At 36.9% G+C, this 25,572-nt stretch overlaps 1 protein-coding gene across 6 annotated transcripts in view; it reads left to right on the top strand.

Moving 5' to 3' along the window:
- Nucleotides 1–20,199, top strand: part of NFXL1 (nuclear transcription factor, X-box binding like 1) — a 77,757-nt gene extending 57,558 nt beyond the window's left edge. For 5 of the 6 annotated variants that reach the window (XM_045881193.3, XM_045881196.3, XM_045881195.3 and 2 more), the window contains exons 19-23: nucleotides 2,851–2,920; nucleotides 9,393–9,497; nucleotides 13,788–13,874; nucleotides 15,523–15,576; nucleotides 18,592–20,199. In XM_045881193.3, the coding sequence (XP_045737149.1) occupies nucleotides 2,851–2,920; nucleotides 9,393–9,497; nucleotides 13,788–13,874; nucleotides 15,523–15,576; nucleotides 18,592–18,765 (490 nt within the window). In that variant the 3' untranslated portion in view covers nucleotides 18,766–20,199. The remainder of the gene's footprint in view (nucleotides 1–2,850; nucleotides 2,921–9,392; nucleotides 9,498–13,787; nucleotides 13,875–15,522; nucleotides 15,577–18,591) is intronic. The other variant, XR_010409387.1, reaches the window with a different exon arrangement.
- Nucleotides 20,200–25,572: the final 5,373 nt, after the last annotated feature.

Genomic DNA, 25,572 nt, shown 5'->3' with positions numbered 1-25,572 from the left:
AGATTTGTACATGAATGTTCATAATATTTTTATATGTAATAACCCAAAACTGGAAATAACCCAAATGTCCAACAGCAGGTGAATAAACAAGTGGTAGGGGGTGCCTGGGTGGCTCAGTTGTTAAGCATCTGCCTTCGGCTCAGGTCATGATCGCGGGGTCCTGGGATCAAGCCCCGCATCGGGCTCCCTGCTCAGCGGGAAGCCTGCTTCTCCCTCTCCCACTCCCCCTGCTTGTGTTCCCTGTCTCGCTGTGTCTCTCTCTGCCAAATAAATAAATAAAATCTTTAAAATAAACAAACAAACAAATGGTAGTATATCCATACAATGGAATAAATTCAGCAATAAAAATAAACTTGTTATTTGCAATATCATGAATGAACCTCAAAATGTGAAATCTCAAGATTTCAGTGAAAGAAGCCAAACAAAAAAGACTAATGCTCTATGATTTGATTATGTAAAATTCTTGAAAATGGAAGCTAATCTATACAACAAAAAGCGTATCAGTGGTTGCCTATCAGGTGATGGGCAAAATAAAGATATTCCAAAGGGACACAGGAAACTTTTGAGGGTGATGGGTATGTCCATTATCTTGATTGTGGTGATGGTTTCATAGGTGTAAACATATGTCAAATCTTACCAGATTTTCCACTTCAAATGTGTACATTATTGTGTTCTGCATCATACCTTAATAAATCTGTTTTTAAAAGGCCTCCAAAAACATGAAGTGTATGTATTTATAGAGAATTCTTCAGACTCAGTATTCATTATGATAATTTCATTTACTTTCAATTCAGTGAATTATTTCATATTACCTTTTTAGTTCTTCTCTGCTTCATGTAATTTCTTCTATAGAAATTAGATATAAGAGATACAGGTGTTGGAAAATTAGTTGATTCCTAATTATAAAGTGAAAAGAACAAAATGATATTAAGTCTTAAGTTTCTTAAGTTCAGAGGTGAGCTGGGGTGCCTGGGTGGCTGAGTTGGTTAAGCATCTGCTGTTGGCTCAGGTCATGATCCCAGAGTCCCAGGATTGAGTCCAAGGATTGAGTACCGCAGTGGGCTCCTTGCTCAGTGGGGAGCCTGCTTCTCCCTCCTCTACTCCTCCTGCTTGTGCTCTCTCTCTCTCTCTCAAAGAAATAAAATCTTTAAAAAAAAAAGAAATTTCAGAGGTGAGCACCATACCTGTAAGAATGAAAATAGGACTTTTAATAGAGCCAGTATAAAGACTTTGTGATATTATTAAGTGAATTTTTGCTAAGAAAATTGCATATGTTACCTTAGAGTACATTTGTGTTAATTTATACATATACTTAAGGTAATAGTTTTGATGTTAGTTAGGCTAAACTTATGGTATATTTTGGCAGTTATGTCTAATAAAGGGAAATAAAAGCAGGAAAAGAAAGAATCAAAAGTAGAAGAAAGATAATGGGAAGAGAATACTGACCTACATGTGATAGGGATCTTAAGGATGTCACTAGTTACTGACATGCAGGGTCTATTGTGATTATATTCAACTGTCTGTGACAAAGTAGTTTTATTCCTTGGTGTTTGTGACTTTTCCTGAATTGCCCACCAAGCAAATAGAAAAGCACACAGACTGATCTAAAATGATCAAGTCTAAAATGAATCCATTTCTAACATTGATAGCTTACAAACCAAAAAAGCTTTCCTAAAATAAGCTTACTAAATTAAATTCTTCAATTCGAAGTAATTTTTTGTTGTTGTTCTTTAAGAAACAAAACAAACAAGCATAGGGAAAAAAAGAGAGAGGCAAACCAAGAAACAAGACTCTTAACTATGGAGAACAAACTGCTGGTTACCAGAGGGGAGGTGTTTGGGGGGGGGATGGGTGAAACAGGTGATGGGGATTAAGGAGGGCACTTGTTGTGATGAGCACCGGGTGTTGTATGGAAGTGTGGAATCATGATATTGTACACCTGAAACTAATATTACAATTTATGTAACTAATTGGAATTTAAATAAAAATTTAAAAAAAATCTGGGTGAGCATTTTCTGTGTCATTTTTTAAGTAATATATTGAATCATTAGTTTTTAATCTTTTATGTAGAAGCTTTAGGAAGGTGATAGTTATGAATAATGATTGCTCTACAGGGGAAGATAATATGAAATTTTTTTTTTTTTAGATTTTATCCATTTAGGGCCACCTGGGTGGCTCAGATGGTTAAGCGTCTGCCTTCGGCTCAGGTCATGGTCCCAGGGTCCTGGGATGGAGCCCTGCATCGGGCTCCCTGCTCAGCGGGGGGCCTGCTTCTTCCCCTCCCTCTACTGCTCCACCTGCTCATATTCTCTCTCTTTGTATCTCTGTGTCTCGAATGAATAAATTAAAAAAAAATTTACCCATTTATTTGAGAGAGAGAGTGCATGAGGGCACGCAGGGGAAGGGGTAGAGGGAGAGAGAATTTCCAGCAGACTCTGGGCTGAGCGTGGAGCCCCATTTGAGGCTTGATTCCCTCACCTGGAGATCATGACCTGAGCCAAAATCAAGAGTCAGATGCTTAAGGGACTGAGCCACCCAGGGACCCCTTAATAGCAGGACCTATTAAAGGCCAGGCACAGGTGATATTTTGTGTTTTATACTTCCTTTTTGCAGTGATTGCCCTTTTGACATTTGATTTATTGGTAATAGATAAAGGGCTGGAAGGTTTCAGTTATCAGACCAGGTAAGTAATTTGAAGACAGTTGTTACAGATGATACACAATTAAAATACTTTTCAAGAAAAAATGAAATAAAACAATTTTATGGATATGTTGGAAATTATTTTTAGAGAGATTATGCTATAAAATGGACTTTGGTTTGAATGTCATCACAACTTCCTCTTATTTTTAGAACGATAACCAAAGCTGATGTAAATGAAAAGAACCTCCTTAGTTGTTGCAAAAATCAGTGTCCTAAAGAGGTAAGCTTTAATAGAACCTTTTAAGTTGTATTTCTTGGGCATTGTTTCTCTGGATTTTCTCTTTTCTTCTTGGTCTTCTTATTTTGGGTCTTTTTTGAACCTGCTAGAAATGTGGGTCCAGAGAGGAAAATGTGATTGATGTCTATAAAAATGTAATATATACTAACTGTAGATGTACATCTCTTTATGAAATTTTGGGGTATTAGAACTAGGAATGACTCTTTGAAGATTTTTTTAAAAGCAGTTTTAAAGATGGCTTATATACTTTATATGATAAAGTATTGACCTAGTGCTTACCCCTCCATCCCTTAGAATATAAATAGGTAAAGAACTGTGTGGGTCATAGGCAGTTAGGCAGTAAATCCATAGTAGGATATTTAAAAAGCATATTTGTGTGTGTGTGTGTGTGTGTGTGTGTGAACTTTAAGGTTCATTATTATCTTGAATTAATATAAAGCACTTATATATAAAGTTTTATTTTTAAAGATTCTGATGCTTGTATATGCATTGTATTTGTACTGAAAGTATCAAAAATAGTTTAGAAAAATTGTTCAGAGTATAAAGTTGTAAAAAAAAACCTCACTGGTGATTTATCTTGGTGATAATTTGGAAACCAAAGTGGTCTATCTGTGATTGGTCAATTTATTTATTTATTTATTTATTTATTTTTAATAATTGGTCAGTTTAAAAGTCAGAGTATTTCCTTTGTTGTTGGAGATGCGGCAGTGACAGTGATTTGATTTGGTTGGACATTTATAAAGGAAATCCTTTTGACTTACAGATGTACTAACAGTACCACTTTAATTTTAATTCTTTGTCTTTATGCACTTATCTCTCATCCTCTTTAGAGTCAGGGAGAGATGATGACAAAGCCTTAAATATAGTAGTCATTCTCTTTGATTAAATAAAAACAGAAATTAATGCATAATATGCCTTTTTGTTAACAATATTTCCTTTTTTTTAAATAACATATAATGTATTATTTGTTTCAGGGGTACAGGTCTGTGGTTCATCAGTCTTACACAATTCACAGTGCTCACCATAGCAAATACCCTCCCCAATGTCCATCATTCAGCCACCCCATCCCTCCCACACCCCTTTATTCCAGCAACCCTCAGTTTGTTTCCTGAGATTAAGAGTCTCTTATGGTTTGTCTCCCTCTCTGGTTTTGTCTTCTTTCGTTTTTTCCTGTTTTAACTAAAACTTTGGATGCTTTTTATGGATTTCTGTTTAAGAACTATTGGAAATTGAATTGAGTATTTTAAAAGTTATGTAAGATTATTAAAAGGGAGACCATTTCAAGCAATAAATGATTATTTTAAGAACCCTGTCTTTATTATATAAGTGAAACTAAGGGCATTGGGATATTTCTAATTTAATTTTCTGATTTCTTCAAATCCTGACTTCTTCCTTGTTAAAATAAATTTTCTTCTGTCCAAATTCAGATTCCAGGTAATAAGTGGTTGAGAATGTTACATTTTTAATGATTCAGTAACTTGGTATGAGATTGTATTTCGAAATAACAAAATTAAATTCAGGGATTGCTAATTTGCAGTTTAGCATTTCCTTGGCTATGATTCAGTTGTGATAATGTTACGACATTTGGTGGGACTAGATGAGTGATCACTGTTTATATAAAAATTAGTTTTCCATGCTCATGATTTTTGGACTCTAGGCCCATCTGGAGCCCTAGTATTGCTAGAGTCTCCTTGGGCTCTCTTGAAATAAATAGACTTAGTTTGGGAACAATCCAAGTAGCTGTTATAGTTCGAAACAGTCTAAGAGTGGACAGGTGAATATCCTTGTGTCTAATAGAACTTATTCTAGTTTATGACCTCTGGACATTGTTAAGACTACAGCAGTGCTTCTCAAACAATCAGTTCAAGGGCTTCTTAAAACAGATTAATGGGCCCTGCCCCAGAATTTCTGATTTTGAGGGCCTGGAGTAGGGGCCCAAGAATTTGCATTTCTAATCTTATATGTGATAGTGATATTGTTGGTCTGGCATTACGGTTTTGAGACCCACTAAGCTATAGAATGAAGTCATACTTAGGATCAACCAAGAACTGTGTCATTTGAATCTGCAGTGGGTATCTTATACTTGGAGTTAAGGTATGGGATTATGATAAATTCTGATGTACTGATAAATTCTTGTTTACTTTCTCCTCCCTTCCCCATACTATAGATTTCTTGGGGGCAGGCACTATGTCATATTTATCCTTGTATCCAGCCCCTTGTTCCCTGTTTGTACACATTAGGTGGTTGGTAAATGTTTGTTTGAATGTGAATGAAACTGAACTGTGGAAGTGGTATAGACATATCCTTCTAGCTCCACTGATGCTCTCATATATACTCTGTATATCTTCTGGACTGGTTTGAATTTAACAAAAAGAAGATTTAAGATACCATGAAGAACTGCACCTTTAAACTGTGCCCCACATATACAATTCTACTTTTAAAAATTATTTCTGAATTTGGTTTTATCATCCCTGTGAAGCTTTTCTTCTTTTTACTTGAGCAAATTATTTAATGTGTCTGTAACTCAAAATTGTTCATGTATAAAATGGGGGAAATAATACTGCTCACTTCTGAGTACTGAGTATTAATGAGTTAAATGTAAATGTCTTAGTATATGTAAATGCCTTAGTGCTATATATGTGCTAGCTATGGTGATGATGGGATGGGTATTTATCCATAAACAGTATTGTTTTGCAAGCTCTCTATAATTATTTTTAAAAAGCTTTTTTTAATTGTTGGGATTAAAATGGGACATTTTGAACTAGATAGTATTGGTTCTTGGTAAGGTGTTTGAAATGACATATGCCCCACGTGTTAGCAGAATGATGTTAAGGGCTGAGTAGAGTAGAAGAAAACCATCCCACGTTGAGTGGAAAGAGTAGGACATCTCATCTTTAAATGAATATCAAGGTTGGATGTTTTAGAAAAGCCTCTATTTTTTGGTGTGAAGTCTGTAATGAAGATACAGTCATTATATATTATGCATTTTAATCAGCTTCCGTTGGAACTGCTTTTCAGCTCTTTCAGAATATAATCTGGCTTTTGAGATAACACATACTTGCACACCTGGTTTTTTTAAACAATGAAATTACTACCTACTCAAAAGTACGTAATACATACATGGACAATTTAACAAATAGTTAAAAAGTCAACACCATATAACTTCACCCAGGTCAAAAAATACAGTATTGTTGCATCTCAGAAGTCTACCAAAGTCCCTGTCTGGCTTTGGTTTCCCCCACGCCCCAATCCTATTTGTTACCTCCATCTGCCTTTTATAGTAACTATTTCCTTGCTTATATTTATGGTTGTCACTACTTATATTTGTATTTGGAAACAACCTTGTTTGCTTAATTTTATACTAAAAGTTCAAAAGTATGAACTTGTGTGACCTTAGTTTGCTCTTCATTACGTTTGTCGTGTTTATTGCATGTGGCTATAGTCTTGTTTCCATTGTACGAGTATACTATGGCTTATTGTATTTGCTTTACTCTGGGTAGATATTTGAGTTATTTCCAATTCCAGACTCATACTTTATTCCAAAATATTGCTATGAACATTCTTGTTTGTGCATTCTAGTATATGTGTATATAGATTTCTCTAGGCATATAGTGGTGCCATTGCTTGGTCATAGGGAATGTATAATTTCAACTTAATGTCATATTGATTTCCAAAATAGTTGTACAATTTACTATCAGTAAATTTTCTAATTTACCGCCAGGTTTTAAAGTTCCTGTCATGACATATCCTTGTGAACACTTGGTATTGTCAGAGTTTTAAATTTTTGCCAGTCTTGTGACATTTTGTTATTTTAATTTACATTTTCCTGATTACTAGTGATTTTTAATACTTTTTCAGGATTAATGGCAATATTTTGGTCTCTGGGACATATATTGGATACCAGCATAGTATACTTCTGGATGAATTTCAGTTCTCCTTGTAAGCTAGAGTAATCAGTTTCATTAACTTATCACAAAAAGAAGATATATTTGGAGGATATTGGGGACCAGTTCATAGACTCTGAAGGAAATGCTGTACAGCCAGCTTTGGGAAGAGCAGAATCTGGGCAGCCCCCAGGGGCTTGCCAGCAGGAGCTCAGGGGGCTCTGTACTGAGAGGACTGTTCAGACCACCACCTCTTTCTCTTTAGTTTTCAGATTATCAGGAGAGAAGATCTGATTGATCTCCTTAGGTTGAGGGGCTCCCTTGGCATTGGCAGCAAAAGACAGGGGACTAGAACAGATAGCATAGCCATGGCCATGAGAAAATTGTGATGAGCCAGGTAGCCATCCCAATTTATGTCTTCTGTATCTTCTACCAGCAGTGAAGGTGAAAGGCATGGAGATTCATGGAAGAATTGTTAGATGGGGTAACAGGATCAAATGCAGTATTCAGAGAAAAGATACATTTTGAAGGCAGAAGATTCAGTTAGAGACAAGAGAGACTTTCAAGATGGTAGTGAAATTGTGAAGAGTGACCATGAGGTCTTTTAGGAGGCAGAAAGATATAACATCCAGACCAGTGGTTTGTAGCTTTTCATCAACCCCCAACATTGAAAAGATAGAACATTATAGCCATGATTCTGTGTAATTTCAGAAAGATCTTTATTGATTGTGACAGGCTTCCCTAGTCACTTTCCCCTTTGGAATTATTGATTGAAAGTAGAGTGGTTAATTACTTTTAGAGAAGATGACTGATGTAATTACCTCACAGGTTAAAGAAGGAACAAGAGACTACAGAGACATGTTTTGAGAAGAAGAGAGGCTAGGTTGTCAGCTGATGCTGAATGTTTGTCTTCTTCGTGAAGTCAGGCTAGAGGCACTGGCAGGAATGAAGGTGGGAATGAAGTTGAGGAGACAAAGACTTTAAACAGCCCTGTGAGGCAGGTATATGACAGTGAATAAATATTGAGCTTATTAAGCAGTGTTTGGGGCCTCGTTAGGTGTAGAGAGAAACAAAACTGAAGTGGTCCAGGAATGCTAGTGTGGAACTCATTCTAGCAGCTCAGCCCTACGATGGGATTGATGAAAATGTAGTCTGAATGTCCAAATTTAGTTTTGGTATGAATGTCTCAGCTAAAAATGAAAGAACAAGAAATCTAATTGCACACTAGAGAGACACTAAAGGCATTGGAAAAAACTTGTGAATTTTTTAAAAGTGAGTAGAGTTAAGAGTTGGAAGGATCAATCTACTGAATCATAAAGATCAAAAGTTGGAGAATTCAAATGTTTATTAAGATGCCTACTATTTATAAGGTATCTTTGTTAATGAGTATAAGAGACACAAAGAAATAGACCATTGCCCTCAACTAACTTATTATTTTATATAGCTAAATATTTTATAATAGCTAAATATATCAAGCACATAAAATCCTCGCAACAGCTATACAAAATTCTGTTACTCTGTTCCCAGTTTTATATGTGAGGAACAGAAAAGTTGGGGGGTTTGCCCAAGGTTTCACAGTTGGTAAACAGGGAAGCTGGCCCTCAGTTGCAGGCAGCCTGACTTTGGAATTTAACCAGTAACTAGTGGTATCTTTTATTCCCAGTCTGGTTGGAGAGACAGATATCTCTGAGGTGTCTAAGCATTTTTTTTAAGTTTAAGACCATACAAACAATGTCACAATAGTTTAGAAATATATTTCTTACATAATTACTATTATTTGTTCAAATATAGGCAAACTGCTATCATGCTTCTATGGTGATTTAAGCCATTTTTTGAAATTTGGATAAGATTTGAATACAAAGAGGGTCAGAACGTTTCATCTGAAAGCTTGCCTGGGATAAGAAGATAGTAAATAAGTAAAGACAAGGAGCCACCTAGATATCATGGCAGTTACTGAGTTCGTTTGGCTATCTATATATGTTTTGATATATAGTAGCAAAGAGAAATGATTTAGATTAAAAGGCTAAGCAGTTGTATTACAATACAGTGCCTTAAGGACAAGGAAGTTTTCTTTCTTTCTCATATAACCATACGGGGAAGGTAGATGTTTTGTCACTGTGCTCCACGTATTCATCCAGGAACCCAAGTAAGCCAGGCAGCTCTGCTTCTCTTTGACACATGGTTTCCATTATTGCTCTAAATGTCATCATTTAAAGCACATTGAGAAGGGAAGGACCTGGATGTGTGCTCTTGAAATGCTTTAAGGCACAAAAGCACTTAATCTTATATTCCATTGGCCAGAACATAGTCACATGGCTATAACTAGTCATAATAGTGATGTTCCACTCCAAGATACACTCTTGGAGTGGAACTGGGGAGAATATGTAACATTTCTGTGTAATTAAAGTAATTTATATCTAAAAGAAAAAGTTGAAAAATTAGATGATTATCCAGGGTTGATTGACCCTATTGTAATAGACTCTCTCTCAAAATAGTTGTGGAGGAAGGGGAGTTTGCAGAGTCTGACTAGAATGTAAATATGTGATTGCCTTATTTTGGTTTTATTTTAGCTTCCTTGTGGTCACAGATGCAAAGAGATGTGTCATCCTGGTGAATGTCCCTTTAATTGCAACCAGAAGGTAAAACTTAGATGTCCTTGTAAAAGAATAAAAAAGGTAAATATTTTAAGTTATTGAAAATACTTTTTTATGTAAAAATTTTCTTTGTGCTTTGGTAGTTCTTTGGCTTTTTACCTTTTAAGATCTTATTTTTTAGAATTGTTTTACTGTTAGCCTGTTTCTGTAAATATTTTAAAAATCAGCTTTGTTTGGCAATTTAGTTTTCTGTAATTTATTCATAAAAGAACTTTGTCTTGTATTGGAATCAAGTTCAGTGCCCTTTTTTGGATAGAATCAATATGCTCTAGCTTTGAGGTCTTTGTACAAGGAACACAATGTGAGTAATAAAGTGAGTTTCATGGTTTAAGAAATGGTCTGGAATTAACCTTTGTTGCTCTTGTTTATGAAACAGTTTTTGCCAGCAGTATCGAGTTGTGAAAACATAGCCTTAAAGAGACTTCACATGCATAGCCTTATAAAATTAGAAAATAACAAACTTGGAGAGAATTCATTTTAAGATAGAGGTAATGGAGGATTAAAAGGGCAAAACTAATGATTGGAAAGCTCGACGGAAGCAAACTGCACACCGTTCATCTAAGCTTACAAAGGAAGAGGCTCACTGTTGTCCGATGTCAGTGGCTGGGTGGTCTTGTTTTCAGTTCTCCTTTTCCTTGACTTCCCTGTTCACACTGTCCACCTCTGATTTTTGCTATCTTGGTTAAAGTTGCAACTCCTTTTTTTCTTCATGTTCTTACAGTCATCCCCTAAAGCTAGTCTTTTTCTTTTCTTTAAATTCACTCTTGTATTCATCCGTCCAACAAATATTTATTGAGAATCTTTTGCTTTTACTGAGGATCTTTGCTTTTCATTTATTTTCACAGCTTCTATTCACTTCCTAGGATAGGTAACTTCTGAATTTAAATGTATAGGCCTGACCTCTTCTGGAGTTGAATCCATAGGTTTTAGATATTTAAATTGGACCATCTTTTTTTTTTTTTTTTTAAGATTTATTTATTTATTTTTTAAGATTTTATTTATCTGAGAGAGAGAGAGAGAGCGTGCACGCATGTGCAGGGTGAAGGGCAGAGGGCTGAGCAGGGAGCCCAACGCGGGACTTGATCTCAGGACACCAGGACCATGACCCGAGGCAAGAGTAGACACTTAACCTACTTGAGCCACCCAGGTGCCCCTAAATTGGACCATCTTTATGTGAAAATCAATGCTTGGTCACGCCATTTTAATCTGAGATGTCTCTCAAATTTTCTCTCATCTCATGTTACTGTCCGAGTGTGGTCGCCACCCACTAGAACTTTGGCAACAGCTCATTCTTGGACTTTAAGAACAGCTTCATAACAGATTTCCTTGCCTCCAAGCATAATTACCCTAATCTAAGTTCTTCAATGGTTCTTCATCACTTCTGGGAAGAAATATGCATTTAAAAGAAACATGTATGCATATACAGACTTGGCATTCAAGAGAATCTATGATGGTACCTTTGCCTGCTTGTCTCCGCTCTCATTCTCCAGCAGTCATCCTGTGACTCTGTTACTTAAGTGCCCTAACATATATGCTATACTCCCTTTTAATCTGTGGCAATGTAGACATTCTTTCTTTTCTGTAAAATGCCAAGTTTTTTCCCTTTACTGTTCCGTTTACTAGAATCCTGCTAGTACTCAGTGCAAGCATTTCCTTGTTTGGGAAGGTCTTCCTTCCCCTGACTCTCTTGCAAAGACTTAGATCCTCTTTCTGCTTAGTTTTCTTTATTCTAGGTTCATGACTAAAAGCTTTGTGATTCTAGGGATGTCTGTAACCTTGTTTTCTCATCCATAAAATAGAGTTTATATGTAGATTTATTGAAAGGAATGAAAGAGGTAATGCTTATATAGCATTTAGCACAATGATTGTTAATGTTTAATAAATAATAGCTGCTACTACTTACCACATTATTATGTTATTTTTCTTATCGTATCCCCTGTCCCTAGCAAAGTGCTTTTCATGTAATAGGTGCTCGATAAGTACCTTGGAATGAGGAAGGGTAGGATCCCTCTTTCAGGCTGATAGACTTAACTGCAAACACAATATTTATTTTTGTCTTTAATGTTTGTATATGTTATTTTTTCTTTGTCTGGACTATCCCTGGAGGACTCTGTTTATAACAACCTCAGCCAAAAATGAAGAACTAAACTGAGGAAAAAACCCTCTAAATAATAAAATTCCATGCTATAAAGTGTTTTCATTAAAGTATGTGTACTTTGCTCATAGGATTGATGATCACACATCTTAACTCTGGTAAATGTAAACTAAAAAAAAATAGTATCTGAGAGTTTGGTAAGAAAGGAGAATTTGATATAGCTAGGTACACTTAGAGCAAAAGTGATATCTGGCAGCAATAAAAAGATAGATAAAACATCTACAAAAGCAGATTCTAGGACTTTAAAATAAGGACCACTTATTCAAATAGTTCACAAATTGATTATAGGATTGATGTCACATCATCAAGAAAAGAGTAGATTAGGTTTTTATTGTTTGACTAAGGAGGCATTGAAGTGCAAACATAAACTTTAGACCAATTTTAAAAAATTTTAAAACTTTTTAAAAAATTAAATGGTTGAGAGGAAAATTTGTAGCTCTCCAGAAAATTCTCTAGAACTGCATGAGTTGGTAGCCATTAGCCACATATTACTGTTTATTTATTTGAATATTTTTTAGCTTTATTGATGCACAATTGACAAAAATTGTATATATTTAAGATGCACACATGGGGGCACCTGGGTGGCTCAGTTGTTAAGCATCTGCCTTCGGCTCAGGTCATGATCCCAGGGTCCTGGGACCGAGCCCCGCATTGGCTCCCTGCTCAGCGGGAAGTCTGCTTCTCCTTCTCACACTCCCCCTGCTTGTGTTCCCTCTCTCGCTGTCTCTCTCTCTGTCAAATAAATAAATAAAATCTTTAAAAAAATAATGAACACATGATGATTGTGTATACATACACACTGTGAAATGATCACAGCAATCAAGCTAATTAACATTTACCACCTGGTTACCATTTCTTTGTGGTGAGAACACATTCTACTCTCTTAGCAAATATAAAGTATATAATACAATATTATTAACTATAGCAAGCATGCCATATATTAGATTCCTCAGAACTTACTCATTTTATCACTGAAAATTTCTACCCAGTGACCAATTTCTCCACATTTCACCTCACCCCTAGCTCCTGGCAATCTCCATTCCCTTCGTAGCTTTTCTAATTTTTTAGATTCCACATACTAGTAAGATCATACAGTATTTGTTTATCTATATCTGTCTTATTTTACTTAACCTGATTGTCTCCATGTTCACCCATGTTCTCTAAATGGCAGGATTTCCTTCTTTTTTGTGGCTAAATACTATTCCATTATTGGTAGATAGGTGGGCAGATCACATTTTCTTCATCCATTTATCCACTGATGTACACATACCTTGTTTCCATATCTTGGCTATTGTGAATAATGATGCAGTGAACACTGGAGCACAGATATTTCTTACTTTTTTCATTTCCTGGGTATATATCTGAGAGTAAGACTGCTAGAACCTATATTAGATCTATTTGAAATATTTTTAAGAAGCCTCCATACTGTTTTTCATACTGGCAATGTTAATTTACATTCCCACCAACACTGTACAAGATTTCTTTTTTTTCCTATATTCTTGTCAACACTTGTTATCTATTGGCTTTTCACTTATAGTTATTCTAACAATTGTGGGTTGATTATCTCATTGTGGTTTAGATTTGCATTCCGTGGTGATTAACGATGTTGAGCACAGTTGCATGTATCTATTGGCACACATACAGCCAAATTTGAATTTTAATGAATCAACATGAAATAGTAGTAAACATTTCCTTGATTTCACTGGCCACATTTTGAGTTTTCAGTAGCCGTGTGGAGTTAATGTTCCTCCTTTGAATAGCACAGATGCAGAACATTTTTATTGTCTCAGAAAGCTGTGTTGGGTGGTACTACTCTGGAGCATTTTATAGCACAAAACAATAAAGAAAAATAAAGAATGAAAAGGAAATTGAAGCCAAATTGATAGTGGCTCTTAGTAAATAATTATTAAATGGATGCTTTAAATTTTATGGTATTCACTTTTTTCCAGTTAGGAGTAAATAAAGGAATGATCACTGTTTGAATCAAGACATTTAATACTTGTAACCATATCATTAAATATTCATGAACATGACTTTTAAATAATATGCATAACCTTAAACTGTCAGATATTTTGCTTTTTTATGGCATACAGTTAGGACTCTGAGGACTCTAAAAATCTTTTAAAATCAAATTTAAAAAAACATTTTATTTGTAGGAATTGCAGTGCAACAAAGTACGTGAAAATCAGATTTCAATAGAATGTGACACAACATGCAAGGAAATGAAGCGGAAAGCATCTGAGGTAATGTCATGTTAAATGTCTTTTTTTAAAGAGAGATAGTGTGAGCGAGCACGGGGTTGGTTGGGGGAGGGACAGAGGTTGAGGGAGAATCTCAAGCAGACTCCCCACTGAGTGCAGAGACCGACACAGGGCTCGATCTCGCAACCCTGAGATTATGACCTGAGACAAAATCAAGAGTCAGATGTTTAACCAGCTGAGCCACTCAGGTGCCCCAAATGTCATTTTTAATGTGCTAATTAATGGCCTTTTCCTATTTATTTTGTGCATTACTTTATGCGCTTATTACAAAGAACTCAAAATCTCATCTTTTTTGCTTTTATAAGAAAGCCTATTTTTTTCTTTTTTAAGACTTTTTATTTATTTATTTGAAAGAGAGAGTGAGAGAGAGAGCATAAGCAGGAAGGAGAGGGAGAAGCAGACTCCCTGCTGAGCAGGGTGCCTGAAGTGGCACTCAATCCCAGGACCCTGGGATCATGACCTGAGCTGAAGGCAGATGCTTAACTGACTGAGCCACCCAGGCGCCCCAGGAAAGCCTAGTATTTTTTTTTTTTATTAAAGATTTTATTTATTTATTTGAGAGAGAGAAGATGAGAGACAGAGAGCATGAGAGGGAGGAGGGGCAGAGGGAGAAGCAGACTCCCTGCCGAGCAGGGAGCCTGATGCGGGACTCGATTCTGTGACTCCAGGATCATGACCTGAGCCGAAGGCAGTCGCTTAACCAACTGAGCCACCCAGGCGCCCCAGGAAAGCCTAGTTTTACAGACCTATTTTGAATCCCCAAGTGTGCTCTTTATTGTCTAGTGTGTACTAGATTTTCTTTCCATCCTTGTACTACCAGTTAGTATATGTGCTCCAGAACATAGTTGTTCATCTTAATGTTAGTGTAAGCCTCCTGAAAGTTAGTTTAAAATAATACAAAGTAAGGGGCGCCTGGGTGGCTCAGTCATTAAGCGTCTGCCTTTGGCTCAGGTCATGATCCCAGGGTTCTGGGATCGAGCCCCGCATCGGGCTCTCTGCTCTGCGGGAAGCCTGCTTCTCCCTCTCCCACTCCGCCTGCTTGTGTTCCTTCTCTCACTGTTTCTCGCTCTGTGTCAAATAAATAAATAAAATCTTAAAAAAAAAAAAAAAAAGACAAAATAAGATTTTGGAATTCTTTGCTGTTTGGGTTACCTCTAGTGTCACTATTTCCCTCCATCAATCTAATTAATGAATAAACTCTTGATTTTACTTAACACTAAGGATTCCCTTCCAGATAGAGCATTTGTGGAAAATGGTCAATTTCAACTCTAGAAAAAGAGTGGTATTTAATAATTTATTGTAGACTTAGTATGGTAACTCAAGAGAAAAAAATCAGTTTTAACACTTTCATTTTGCAGTTTTGTAATTCTTTGAATTGTAATTTCATATCTATTAAGTTGTTAAGCTGAAATGTTTATATAAAGGACAACACTATCCCTCCCCTCACCTCACAGTCTGTTAGAACCTTGGTAACACCTCAGTGTAACATTTTACATGTCTTTAGGTAATTTCCAATATAAAGTTACCAAAAGTTGTTATGGGTTAGTGGATCCTGGGTGGGAAGATGTTAAAATTCTAAATAAAATTTGATGATTACAATGTTAATTCACTTTTAAATGTCTTTATACAGATAAAAGAGGCAGAAGCCAAAGCTGCTCTCGAAGAGGAAAAACGAAGACAACAGGTAACTCAACAAAATATTTATGTCTCTTTGTATCATTGTTAGTTTTTATGCAAACACAAGATATATTCCACAGATAAACCGGGAGCCAGTCAACTGTTCCCTGGACTGAAAATAATATAGTTCCTACAAAATGAAAATTAGCCACTCACTCACTTCAGTTCAAGTATACTGAACCTCTGAAAAGGCGTGAAATCTTGTATAGTCCCAAATTTACTTCCTTGCCAGGCTCATCCATTCCTTACTGATAAGAGTTTTAGCTCCTCCTTTGGTTGGTGGATGGGGGTTAGAGTGTGGCAGCATCCGTTTTAAGGCATCTCCTGGAGCCCATTTCTTCACTCACCTAAAAGTATTTGAGTTCTGTTTTGCTGACTTGCAGATGGTCTGTAAAAATGAGTGTTGTTTACTAACCAATGCATTTACTTTAACAATATATTGCCTTATTTCCCTTTTAGATTCCTATTAGCAAGATTATTATCTGTTCTTTGCTATATATGAGATAACTACATTCCTGGGGGCGCCTGGGTGGCTCAGTCGTTAAGCATCTGCCTTTGGCTCAGGTCATGATCCCAGGGTCCTGGGATCGAGCCCCACATCGGGCTCTCTGCTCAGTGAGGAGCCTGCTTCTCCCTCTCCCTCTGCCTGCCGCTGTGCCTACTTGTGCTCTCTCTCTGTCAAATAAATAAATAAAATCTTTAAAAAAAAAACAAAAAACAACTACATTCCTGATATCCTGTTTGCTCAAATACCATATTGGTCATATACTCCAAAGAGTGGTTTAACTTTCTAATAGTGACATATAATTATTTGTCAGTTTGCATTTTGAGATGCTTATACTTAGCAAGAAGGGTATATTATATGCAAACTGTTGTCTTTTGAATGAGGAAATTACAATTTGTATGACTTCGGGGGAGGACATTGGAAACAATTTAGGTAGCAATAAAGGTGGACTAAAATGACCTCTGATATTATATGGTTCTATAAAGTTGATTTGCCGAATATTCCAAAATAAGTTATCAGAGCTATTACACTAAAACATGGATTGACTGGAATCCTGGGAGATTAACTTATTAGGAATAGTTTAGGGTGAACCTTCTTCCCTTTTTATAAACCATTTGGATGGAAATTTTAAATATATTCCCTATTTACTGACCTTTTAAACAGAGTGTATGGAACATAATTTAAACTATAAATGATGACTGTGGGTCATTATTAAAGCATTAGTTATTTTACTGTGTCAGTTCTCAAGTTTGGCTGCTTTTAATGTATTTTGATCTTGTTCTCTATTTCAACAACAACTTGAGAGTATTCTGACATCTTGGTTCATTGAAGAATGCTTCTTTGTGTTAAATTAAGTATAGGATTAGGGCATCTTCAAATGTGGTTTATGGGCAAAGTAATGGATATATTAACTGAAGTTTGTACAGTTGACCCTTGAATGACACAGGCTTAATCTGTTTCAGCTGTGCGGGTCCACTTTTGTGTAGCTTCTTTTCAGTGTCTATAGTACAGTCCTGTAAATGTATTTTCTCTTATGATTTTCTTAGTAACATTTTCTTTTCTCTAGCTTACTTTATTGTAAGAACACAGTATATGATACATACAACATACAAAATATGTGTTAATCAACTGTTATTGGTAAGGCTTCCAGTCAACAGTAGGCTGTTGGTAGTTAACTTTTGGGGAGTCAAAAGTTATATGTGGATTTTCGACTGTGTGTGGGGTCAGCACGCCTGACCCCTGCATTGCTCAAGGGTTAACTTATATTTCCTTCTGTTAAATAAACAATTACAGAATCTTGCATGGATATTACATATATATGTTTTAGTTGATGACTGTCATGTTTTAGTTACGATGCACTGTAGTATATCATGTTACATTATCCTGTATAAAGTTAAGTAACTTCTTAACAGTAGAATAAAAATCCACATTTTATAATAAGTATCATCCAGTTATCCTTTCTTAGGACCAGTTTTTATATAATTCTGCTTTCTAAAATTGTCATTTTGTTTAAAGCATGAAGCGTTTTTCCCCTGAAGAATTTCTGCTCTGTTTTTAAATATACTTGATAAAGATAATCTGGAAGTTTTTTCCCCTACTCACTTGAATTTCTTTCATACAAGCCATTAATGTTTATTATCAGCATTGTAAAAAAACTAGAATTATAGGTATTTTTATCTCACTGGGCATCTCTTAGTACTTGCTAGAAGCTGTATATTATAGAAACCCAACAGATTAATGGTGTTGGAGTATAAAATTAATGTCTATATTTAGGGCACCCTGATTTAATCAGATGTTTGTATATTTAAATAGTGTCAGGGGCGCCTGGGTGGCTCAGTTGGTTAAGCGTCTGCCTTCAGCTCAGGTCCTGATCTCAGGGCCCTGGGATCAAGCCCCCTGGTCATCATTGTCATCCAGCTTCCTGCTCAGTGGGGAGTCTACCCCTCTCTCTCCCTTGTCCCTCCCCCCCGCAACCCAGCTTATGCTCTCTCTCTCTTTCTCAAATAAATAAAACCTTTAAAAAAAACTAAAAGTAAATAAATAGGGATGCCTGGGTGGCTCGGTCTGTTAAGCGTCTGTATTTGGCTCAGGTCATGATCCCAGAGTCCTGGGATCATGTTGGGCTCCTTGCGTGGTGTAGTGGAGAGCCTGCTTCTCCATGTGCCTGCTGCTCCCCCTGCATGTGCTCGTGCGTGCGCTCTCTCTCTCTCTGACAAATAAATAAAATCTTAAAATAAGTAAATAAATAAAAATAAAAATAAATAATGTCAAAGTCAGGCTTATGGTCTGAAATAATCTCTTTTGTTACTCCCCCATTTCCCTTTCTGCTTACCTAAACTGAATTTGTTGAATACAGTCTGTAATGGATAGTTTTTTAAAAAAATCAAATCGCTGTATTTATTACATACCATTACTATTAAAACATTTGGCACATTGATTTATTTTCATCTGGAAAATTTCAAGTCAATGTATGTATTGAATTTAATAAAAATGATACTGTTTTGGTTTTTGATTTAGGCTGAACTGGAGGCTTTTGAAAACAGACTGAAAGGTCGTCGGAAGAAGAACAGGAAAAAAGATGAAGTGGCAGTTGAGCTAACGCTATGGCAGAAATACAAATATTATCTCCTTCCAGCGTGTACAGTTGTGGTTTTAGTGTTTGCATGGTACATAGTCCATGATGTGGCTTAAAAATTTTTGATCTGTTAATATCCCTCAGATTGGATTTAGAGAAGTTGTTCATTCTGGAATATTAGGAAGTGTATACTGTAGAACATATCTATTCACATTCATCTCTATATTTTCTTCCAGCTGTTGTTAAAAGGACGGAATGTTAAGCTTTATCTTAATTAGCGTACTAGAAGTGGCAATATAACATTTTTAATAGTAAAAGCATGACTGAAATTGTAAAATATCTCGTAAGCCACAGCCAGTGGCCGGGTAACATGTCAGTTGTTCATTGTGCTTCCTTGTGTTAACATAGTTGTTTCACTTCCTATCTCAAACCAACTTTTTTTGCAAAATTAAGATGAAACTGAGCCATATGTGCAGCAAAAGGAATATGTCACAATGTTTTCGTTACTTATTAAAAGGTACTTTTCTTGATCATGTAACTTTGTACTTTAATTATTCTCTAAAAGACCTCTTAAATTGTAACATGAAGCTATACAATTAGATTCCAGAAATTGGTTTATTAGTGAGGAATTTTTATCAGTTATTGAAATAAATTTTTATGTAGTAGGTACCTCAGAGGAAAATATAATTGTTTTTTAAAAAAAGCCAGGCTAGATTCCTCACATGTGGCTATTTCTTGTGTAAGAAGCATTTAACTGAAGTTTGGCATGTTTTGTAAAACTTGTATGTGTCTTTTCAAAGTAATAATTAAAAAACCTGGTATATATGAGCAATAGATGCTGAGCACAGGGCTTATGAGCTTTATATACTTATTCTCATTTCTTCTTACCATGATCCTGTAAGTAGATTTCAGCTGGAAGTAATCAGTTCTTATGAAAACAAGCTGATAGAGAAATATCAGTAAGCCAAATCTGTTTGAATTGTCATTTTAAATGGTTTTGCTATTTAATTTTTGTATGATTAATGTTTTCATTAAAATTTTTCATACCAAATTTGTAACCTAGAATATTTACTATTATCTAATAGTAATAAAATTATAGTCAGGAGCCTATAATTTTAGGCTAGGTGTTAATATCACTGTATAAAATCTCTAATACTTGATGCAAAACGTAATTATTGATAGACACTAAAAAGTATAGAAGTATGTTTTAAACAGAAGTACAAAGAAGGATTTCTAAACTTTGCTGACTTTAATGCAAAAATTTTTAATGTTCTGTTCTTTGATCTAGTGTTAGCTAGTGTCTAAAATGAAAGGGCAGTCATTCCTTTCATTATGGTATTTGTGTTTTGACTTCAGATTTTTTTCTTTTTTACCTTTCTCAGTGTTAGAGTACCTGGGTTGTGTTTCAGAAGCTCCAAATTAGAGCTGCTACACTCAAGTCATTTCCTTACTCTAAAATGAGTATTAAAGACTGAACAACTAGGTGTCTACCTGGGGAGCTGTTTTCATGTATCTCAGAATTTCAGCCTAATAAACAAGCCTGAAGCCTGTTTCCTATCTGTTTGTTGGGCTTCTGTTCTGGCTAGTTTTCTTTCTAATTTGTGGGGAAGAATTTAGTGAGCAGAGGAGATTGAATGAATGAATAATAAGTTAAGCTGTTTACTGTTTTTTATTTGCTTCATTAATTTACCTAAAGTCACACACTATTTAATCAACAGATATGTTTCCTGTGTGATAGGTACTTTGTAGGTACTAGAGATAACCCCGATCCTTTCTCTTGGGAAGCTGGTAAGGAGCGGAAGATCGCAGGCAGGAAGTAGATACTCAATAAAATAGACATCCTTTCATGTGTGATAAGTGGTGTTTAAAAATGAAATGGTACAGAAAGTGATGAAAAAGGGGGTGAAAGGTCACAAGCAGCTTTAGATTGGGAAATCCCGCTGAGATGGGGACATCTGAACTATGACCTGAATGGCCTCCATTTGAAGATCTGAGGGAAAAGTCCATGAGGGAGGGAAAGTAGCAGGTACCAAGTCCGGAAGCCCCACAGACTATGTGAGGAATTAGGGTTTATTCCAGTCACAGTGGGCAGTGTTGGAAGGTTGTCAGTGGGGAATAGTTGCTGTCCTTAAGATGACTGGCTGCTGGCTGCTGGTGGAGACAAGACTAAGGGGCAGGGGAGGGAGGTGGGTTGGGAGCAGCCCAGGCTGGAGGTGCTGCTGAGGCTGGGCTCCAGTTCCCCACCGCCCTTGAATGCCCTTGAATGAGTAGCAGGTGTGAGGAAGCCCTGGAAACAGCTGTGTGAGAGTGGAAGGGGAGTGAATGAGACAGGATAGAGGAAATAAGTTCTTTAAGGTCAAAATGCAGTTCAGTTGGGCCTAAATATGTACTTGAATTTGTTCTGAGGGAAATAAAGCAGTACATTTTGGCCTTTTTTGCTTCAATCTGAACCAGTTAGAGAAGGACTGAAAAAGTTACCAAATAGCCACTAGGAATGACACAGATAAAATTGTGAATGTGATGGCCTTATCAAACTCCTTACTTTGTGTCATTGTAAAAGTTGGATGAGCTTACTATTTGAAATTTGGGGCATATTTATGTTGAAATCTTTAGTTTTTCAGCTTAAACTTTTAGGGATTGATCAGCATTTAGTGTTTCTGTTTCAATTACTTTCCCTATTCAAGTCCAAATTAAATTAAGATAATCTCAAATAAATTGGTATAGTCTTTGCTGAAATTGCCAGAGGAATTTTACTGAAGCAAAACATTGAACACATTTGCTTTTTGCAAAGAAGTCTGATGCTTGAACTTCATGGCTATGAATGTTAAAAATTTTAAACACAGATAAGTATCTGTTGTAATGTTTAAAGATGACGTAAAGCACTTTTGGCTCTTCATGTTATTTCAAATGACCCAGGTATCTCCAGCTGTTACATTTGCCCATCCCTGGGTGTTAGAAAGTGAGGCAGATGTTTAAGCGCTGGAGCTAGAATTGATGTAGGGCAGCTTTGTATCTTCTCTGGTCTGCAGAAGTTGTCCTCTGTATTGAGTGGCAGTGATTAGACCACCCTAAGCCATGGGCCTTAGAGTCTACTTATAAGTTGGTGAGCTGCATAGAGGGAAGAAGCACCCCCTAGAAAATATGTGAATTTGGGGGTGGGGAGAGGGAGGAGCTGGGAACCCCTCAGCTCTCCAGAAACTCTTAAGGGACAAGAGACCAGGTGTCTACCTGGAAAACCGTTTTCTTTTTTTATTTTTTTAAGATTTTATTTATTTATTTGACAGAGACACAGCGAGAGAGGGAACACAAGCAGGGGGAGTGGGAGAGGGAGAAGCAGGCTTCCCGCCGAGCAGGGAGCCCGATGTGGGGCTCGATCCCAGGACCCTGGGATCATGACCTGAGCCGAAGGCAGACGCTTAATGACTGAGCCACCCAGGTGCCCCACCATTTTCATGTATTGCAGAATCTTGGTCTGTTGAGGAATTTTAGATCTCCTATTTGCTGTGCTGCCTCTCCTGCTAAATTTTCAATTAATGTAGGGGCATGTATTTATGTGGTACTGTGAAGAATCACCCACATACAACCTGAAATTCCACAGTCTAGATTCATTTGAGTGAAAACACTTTTAGAGAGACCTTCCCTTTTCACCATCATCTAGCCATCCTCTATCTTAACAGTATTTTTTCCTCATAGCACCATACCTGTCATTGCATTATGTATTTGTTTATTGTCTCATCTTCTTCACTAGAACGTAAGCTCCATGAGGGCAGGAATGCAGTTTGTTTACTGATGTAACCCCAGAGTGGGCATGCCTAGCCACATAGTAGATGCTGGTATTAGTTTTCTCGGGCTACCATAGCAAATTACCACAAACAGAAAGGTTTGAAACAATAGAAGTTTATTCTCTCACAGGGCAGGAGGTCAGAAGTCCAAAATCAAAGTGACAGTGGGGTTGGGTAGGTTCGTCTGGACACTGAAAACTGTTCCATGCCTCTCTTAGCTTCTGGTTGTGGGCGTCAGTCTTTGGCTTGTCCTGGCTTGTAGACATAATCCCAGTCTCACGTCCATCTTCATATGACCTTCTTCTCGGTGTCTGGGTTCTTTTCTGTCTCCTATAAGGACATTATTTGTATTTAGGGTCCACCCTGAGCCAGTATAATCTCATTTTAACTAATCACATCTGCAAAGACCCTATTTCCAAAGGAGGAAGGTGACATTCTCAGGTTCCAAAGGGACATTAAATTTTGGGGGCAGAAGAGGGGCAGTATTCAACCCACTGCAATGCTCGATATTTGATGGACGGATGAATGAATTCACAGTGTAATTCTAGGCTGTAAACTCCTTGGGTATTTTTCATTACTCTCTTAGTAATCGTGCTGCAGAAGGTAGGGTTTAACAGGTCAGTCTGGTCCCAGATTGCTTGGGCTCCAATTCTGGTTCTGCCACTTCCTAACTGAAATCTCGGGCAATTACTGAACTTCTGTAAGCCTCAGTTTTCTCTCGTAAAATAGTGACATTAAACGTTAGCTATTTTTTTCTGCAACTATTTTAAAGCACTTTACATTTTTAAAATTCTCACATAGCCTGTGTATTCGCATTTTACAACAAAGGAAACTAGGTTTGTTTCAAGAATTAAAAATAGAAAATAGGGGCGCCTGGGTGGCTCAGTCATTAAGCGTCTGCCTTCGGCTCAAGTCATGATCTCAGGGTCCTGGGATCGAGCCCCGCATCGGGCTCCCTGCTCCACGGGAAGCCTGCTTCTCCCTCTCCCACTCCCCCTGCTTGTGTTCCCTCTCTCGCTGTGTCTCTCTCTGTCAAATAAATAAATAAAATCTTCAAAACAAACAAACAAAAAAACCCAGAAAATAGGTAAGTCACTTTGTAAAGTACTTGGAACATAGTGCTTAGAAAATCTTAGCTATAATAATGATAAATGTGACTTAATCTCATAATTTTAAGACCTCTGTTACAAATTGATTCATAAATCAGAAAAAGAAACCTTGTTGTGAACTGAGGCACCTCAGTTATTGCTCACACGGTCGCTGTCATTGGGGGTGCACTATTCCTGGGAAGACCAGGCAGAATGCTGGCCAAAGGCAGGGGCATTTCGACAAACGGCAGTAAGGGACCCTGGTGGGGGAGGGGAACAGCACTAGGTGTGTGAGGACACTAAAATAAAATTCCTTTGGAACTTTCGCTGGGCCAATTCTTACTAACTTCTTCCCAAATGACTGTTCTGGTGTATTAGAGGAGAGGGTTGTGTCCTAGCAATGTATTCAGTAAATGGAATGTCTACACAGGCTACTTTTAACATATGCAGAATATTTCAGTGTGCAGATATGGGTATGTTTTTTTCTTCTTTTAAACTGAAAAAAACTCTCCCCTCCCTACAACAGGTAAACTTCCAGTTTGCCTGTTTCTTGCTCTTTAATATTTTTAAAAAGCCAGCATCTTTAGATCACAGTTAAAAAGTTTACATTCTAAATTCCACATTATTTTCAAGTATCTTTCCATAGCTTATATATGTGTACATTTGCTTAGTGTATTTATTCTACTAGACTGAAAGTTCTGTGAGGGCAGGAACTCTTATTTTGTTCATCTGGCAGCTAGCAAATCCTAAATGAGTATTAGTTGAATGAGTAACTAAATAAGTCATGGGGTAGCATCTCTATCTTAGCTACTGCTTGCCTGTTATCATCCTGGTACGCTGGCCGCCTCTTTAAAATATCTCTTGTTCTCAAATTGCCTTCATTTGTAGTACTAAGCACTAAATAGGCCTGTAATATATGTGACCAAATTTTGATCTCTAAAATCACCCTTTTCAGAGGTATATTCACAACCTTTAAGTTGATTTTTCCACAAATCTCTTCAAGGTTTGTATTTTTTCTTTTAAATTATCTAATTAGCTGGATATAATGCTAGACAATAAAAATTTCAAAAGGCTAGAAACGTTTCTTGTGAAATTAAAATATTTTAAGAAACTAACTGATGGTTGTCACTTTAAGCTGAAAAGCAAATGTGGCAAATTTTTAAAAAGGAATAATTCAGATAGGTCATTGAAGATTACTGTGGGCCCTCTGCATAGTCAAAGTACTTTGGATATGTTAGGAGACTTCTCACATTTTTGTGATTTCTTACATTATAAACCTTTGTTACAAAGTATGTAAAAACAGATGTTTACTCTCACGCTAACAATACTTCAAGTATTCACTCTGGTGCATTGATAACGAGAACTAGTTGGGGTTTTTTTTTGCTGGAAACAAGTTTAAGGAATTCTTATTTTACACCAGCAATGTAAGCAGCTTTAGTTCTCAGAACACAGTATAGTTGTGGAAGAGAGAGGGACGCTTGTCTACCTACACTGGCGATCTCAAATCCACTGACGTAGATACTTGAATTTCACAGTTCTGGTAGCACCTCCACCAGAGGGCAGAACGTGGAAGGGAAAGGAGGTGAAAAATTCATACTTGCCTTCAGAATGCCTGTAGAAACACTGAGGGGTAAATCCCACCCTCCTTTTGCAAACTGAGCTAACTGGGGCTCAGATCTGCTCAAGGTAGACCTGGCTGAATAATCCGCTAGGCTCTTCGTTTTCAGGCTGGTGTCCCTGCGGTAGTGATGAGGTCTGATGAGGCAGTATTTTAGTAAGAACACAGGCCTGACATTACACTGCTTTCAGGCATCCCAGCTCAGCACTTGGCTAGCTTAGGCTGGCTACTTTGGCTCCCTAAATCTTTCTCATCTCTAAAGTAAACATAATAATAATACCTCAGAGAGTGGTTGATAGAACTAAAAGAGAGAATGCACGTATGGTACTCAGCACAAAGCTTGCCACAGATACCAAGAGCTTAATTGTTGTGAATTACGATAAACTTGTCAGATGCTGGATTTCAGGTCTGATGTTTGGAACACTATTTTACTAT

Source organism: Mirounga angustirostris, unplaced genomic scaffold (assembly GCF_029215605.1).
Source record: "Mirounga angustirostris isolate CCGP_5_RB_7025 unplaced genomic scaffold, mMirAng1.0.hap1 SCAF_2, whole genome shotgun sequence".
NCBI lineage: Eukaryota > Metazoa > Chordata > Mammalia > Carnivora > Phocidae > Mirounga > Mirounga angustirostris.
Note: the sequence above shows the minus strand (reverse complement) of the source record. Positions and strands in the feature narration are given on the sequence as shown.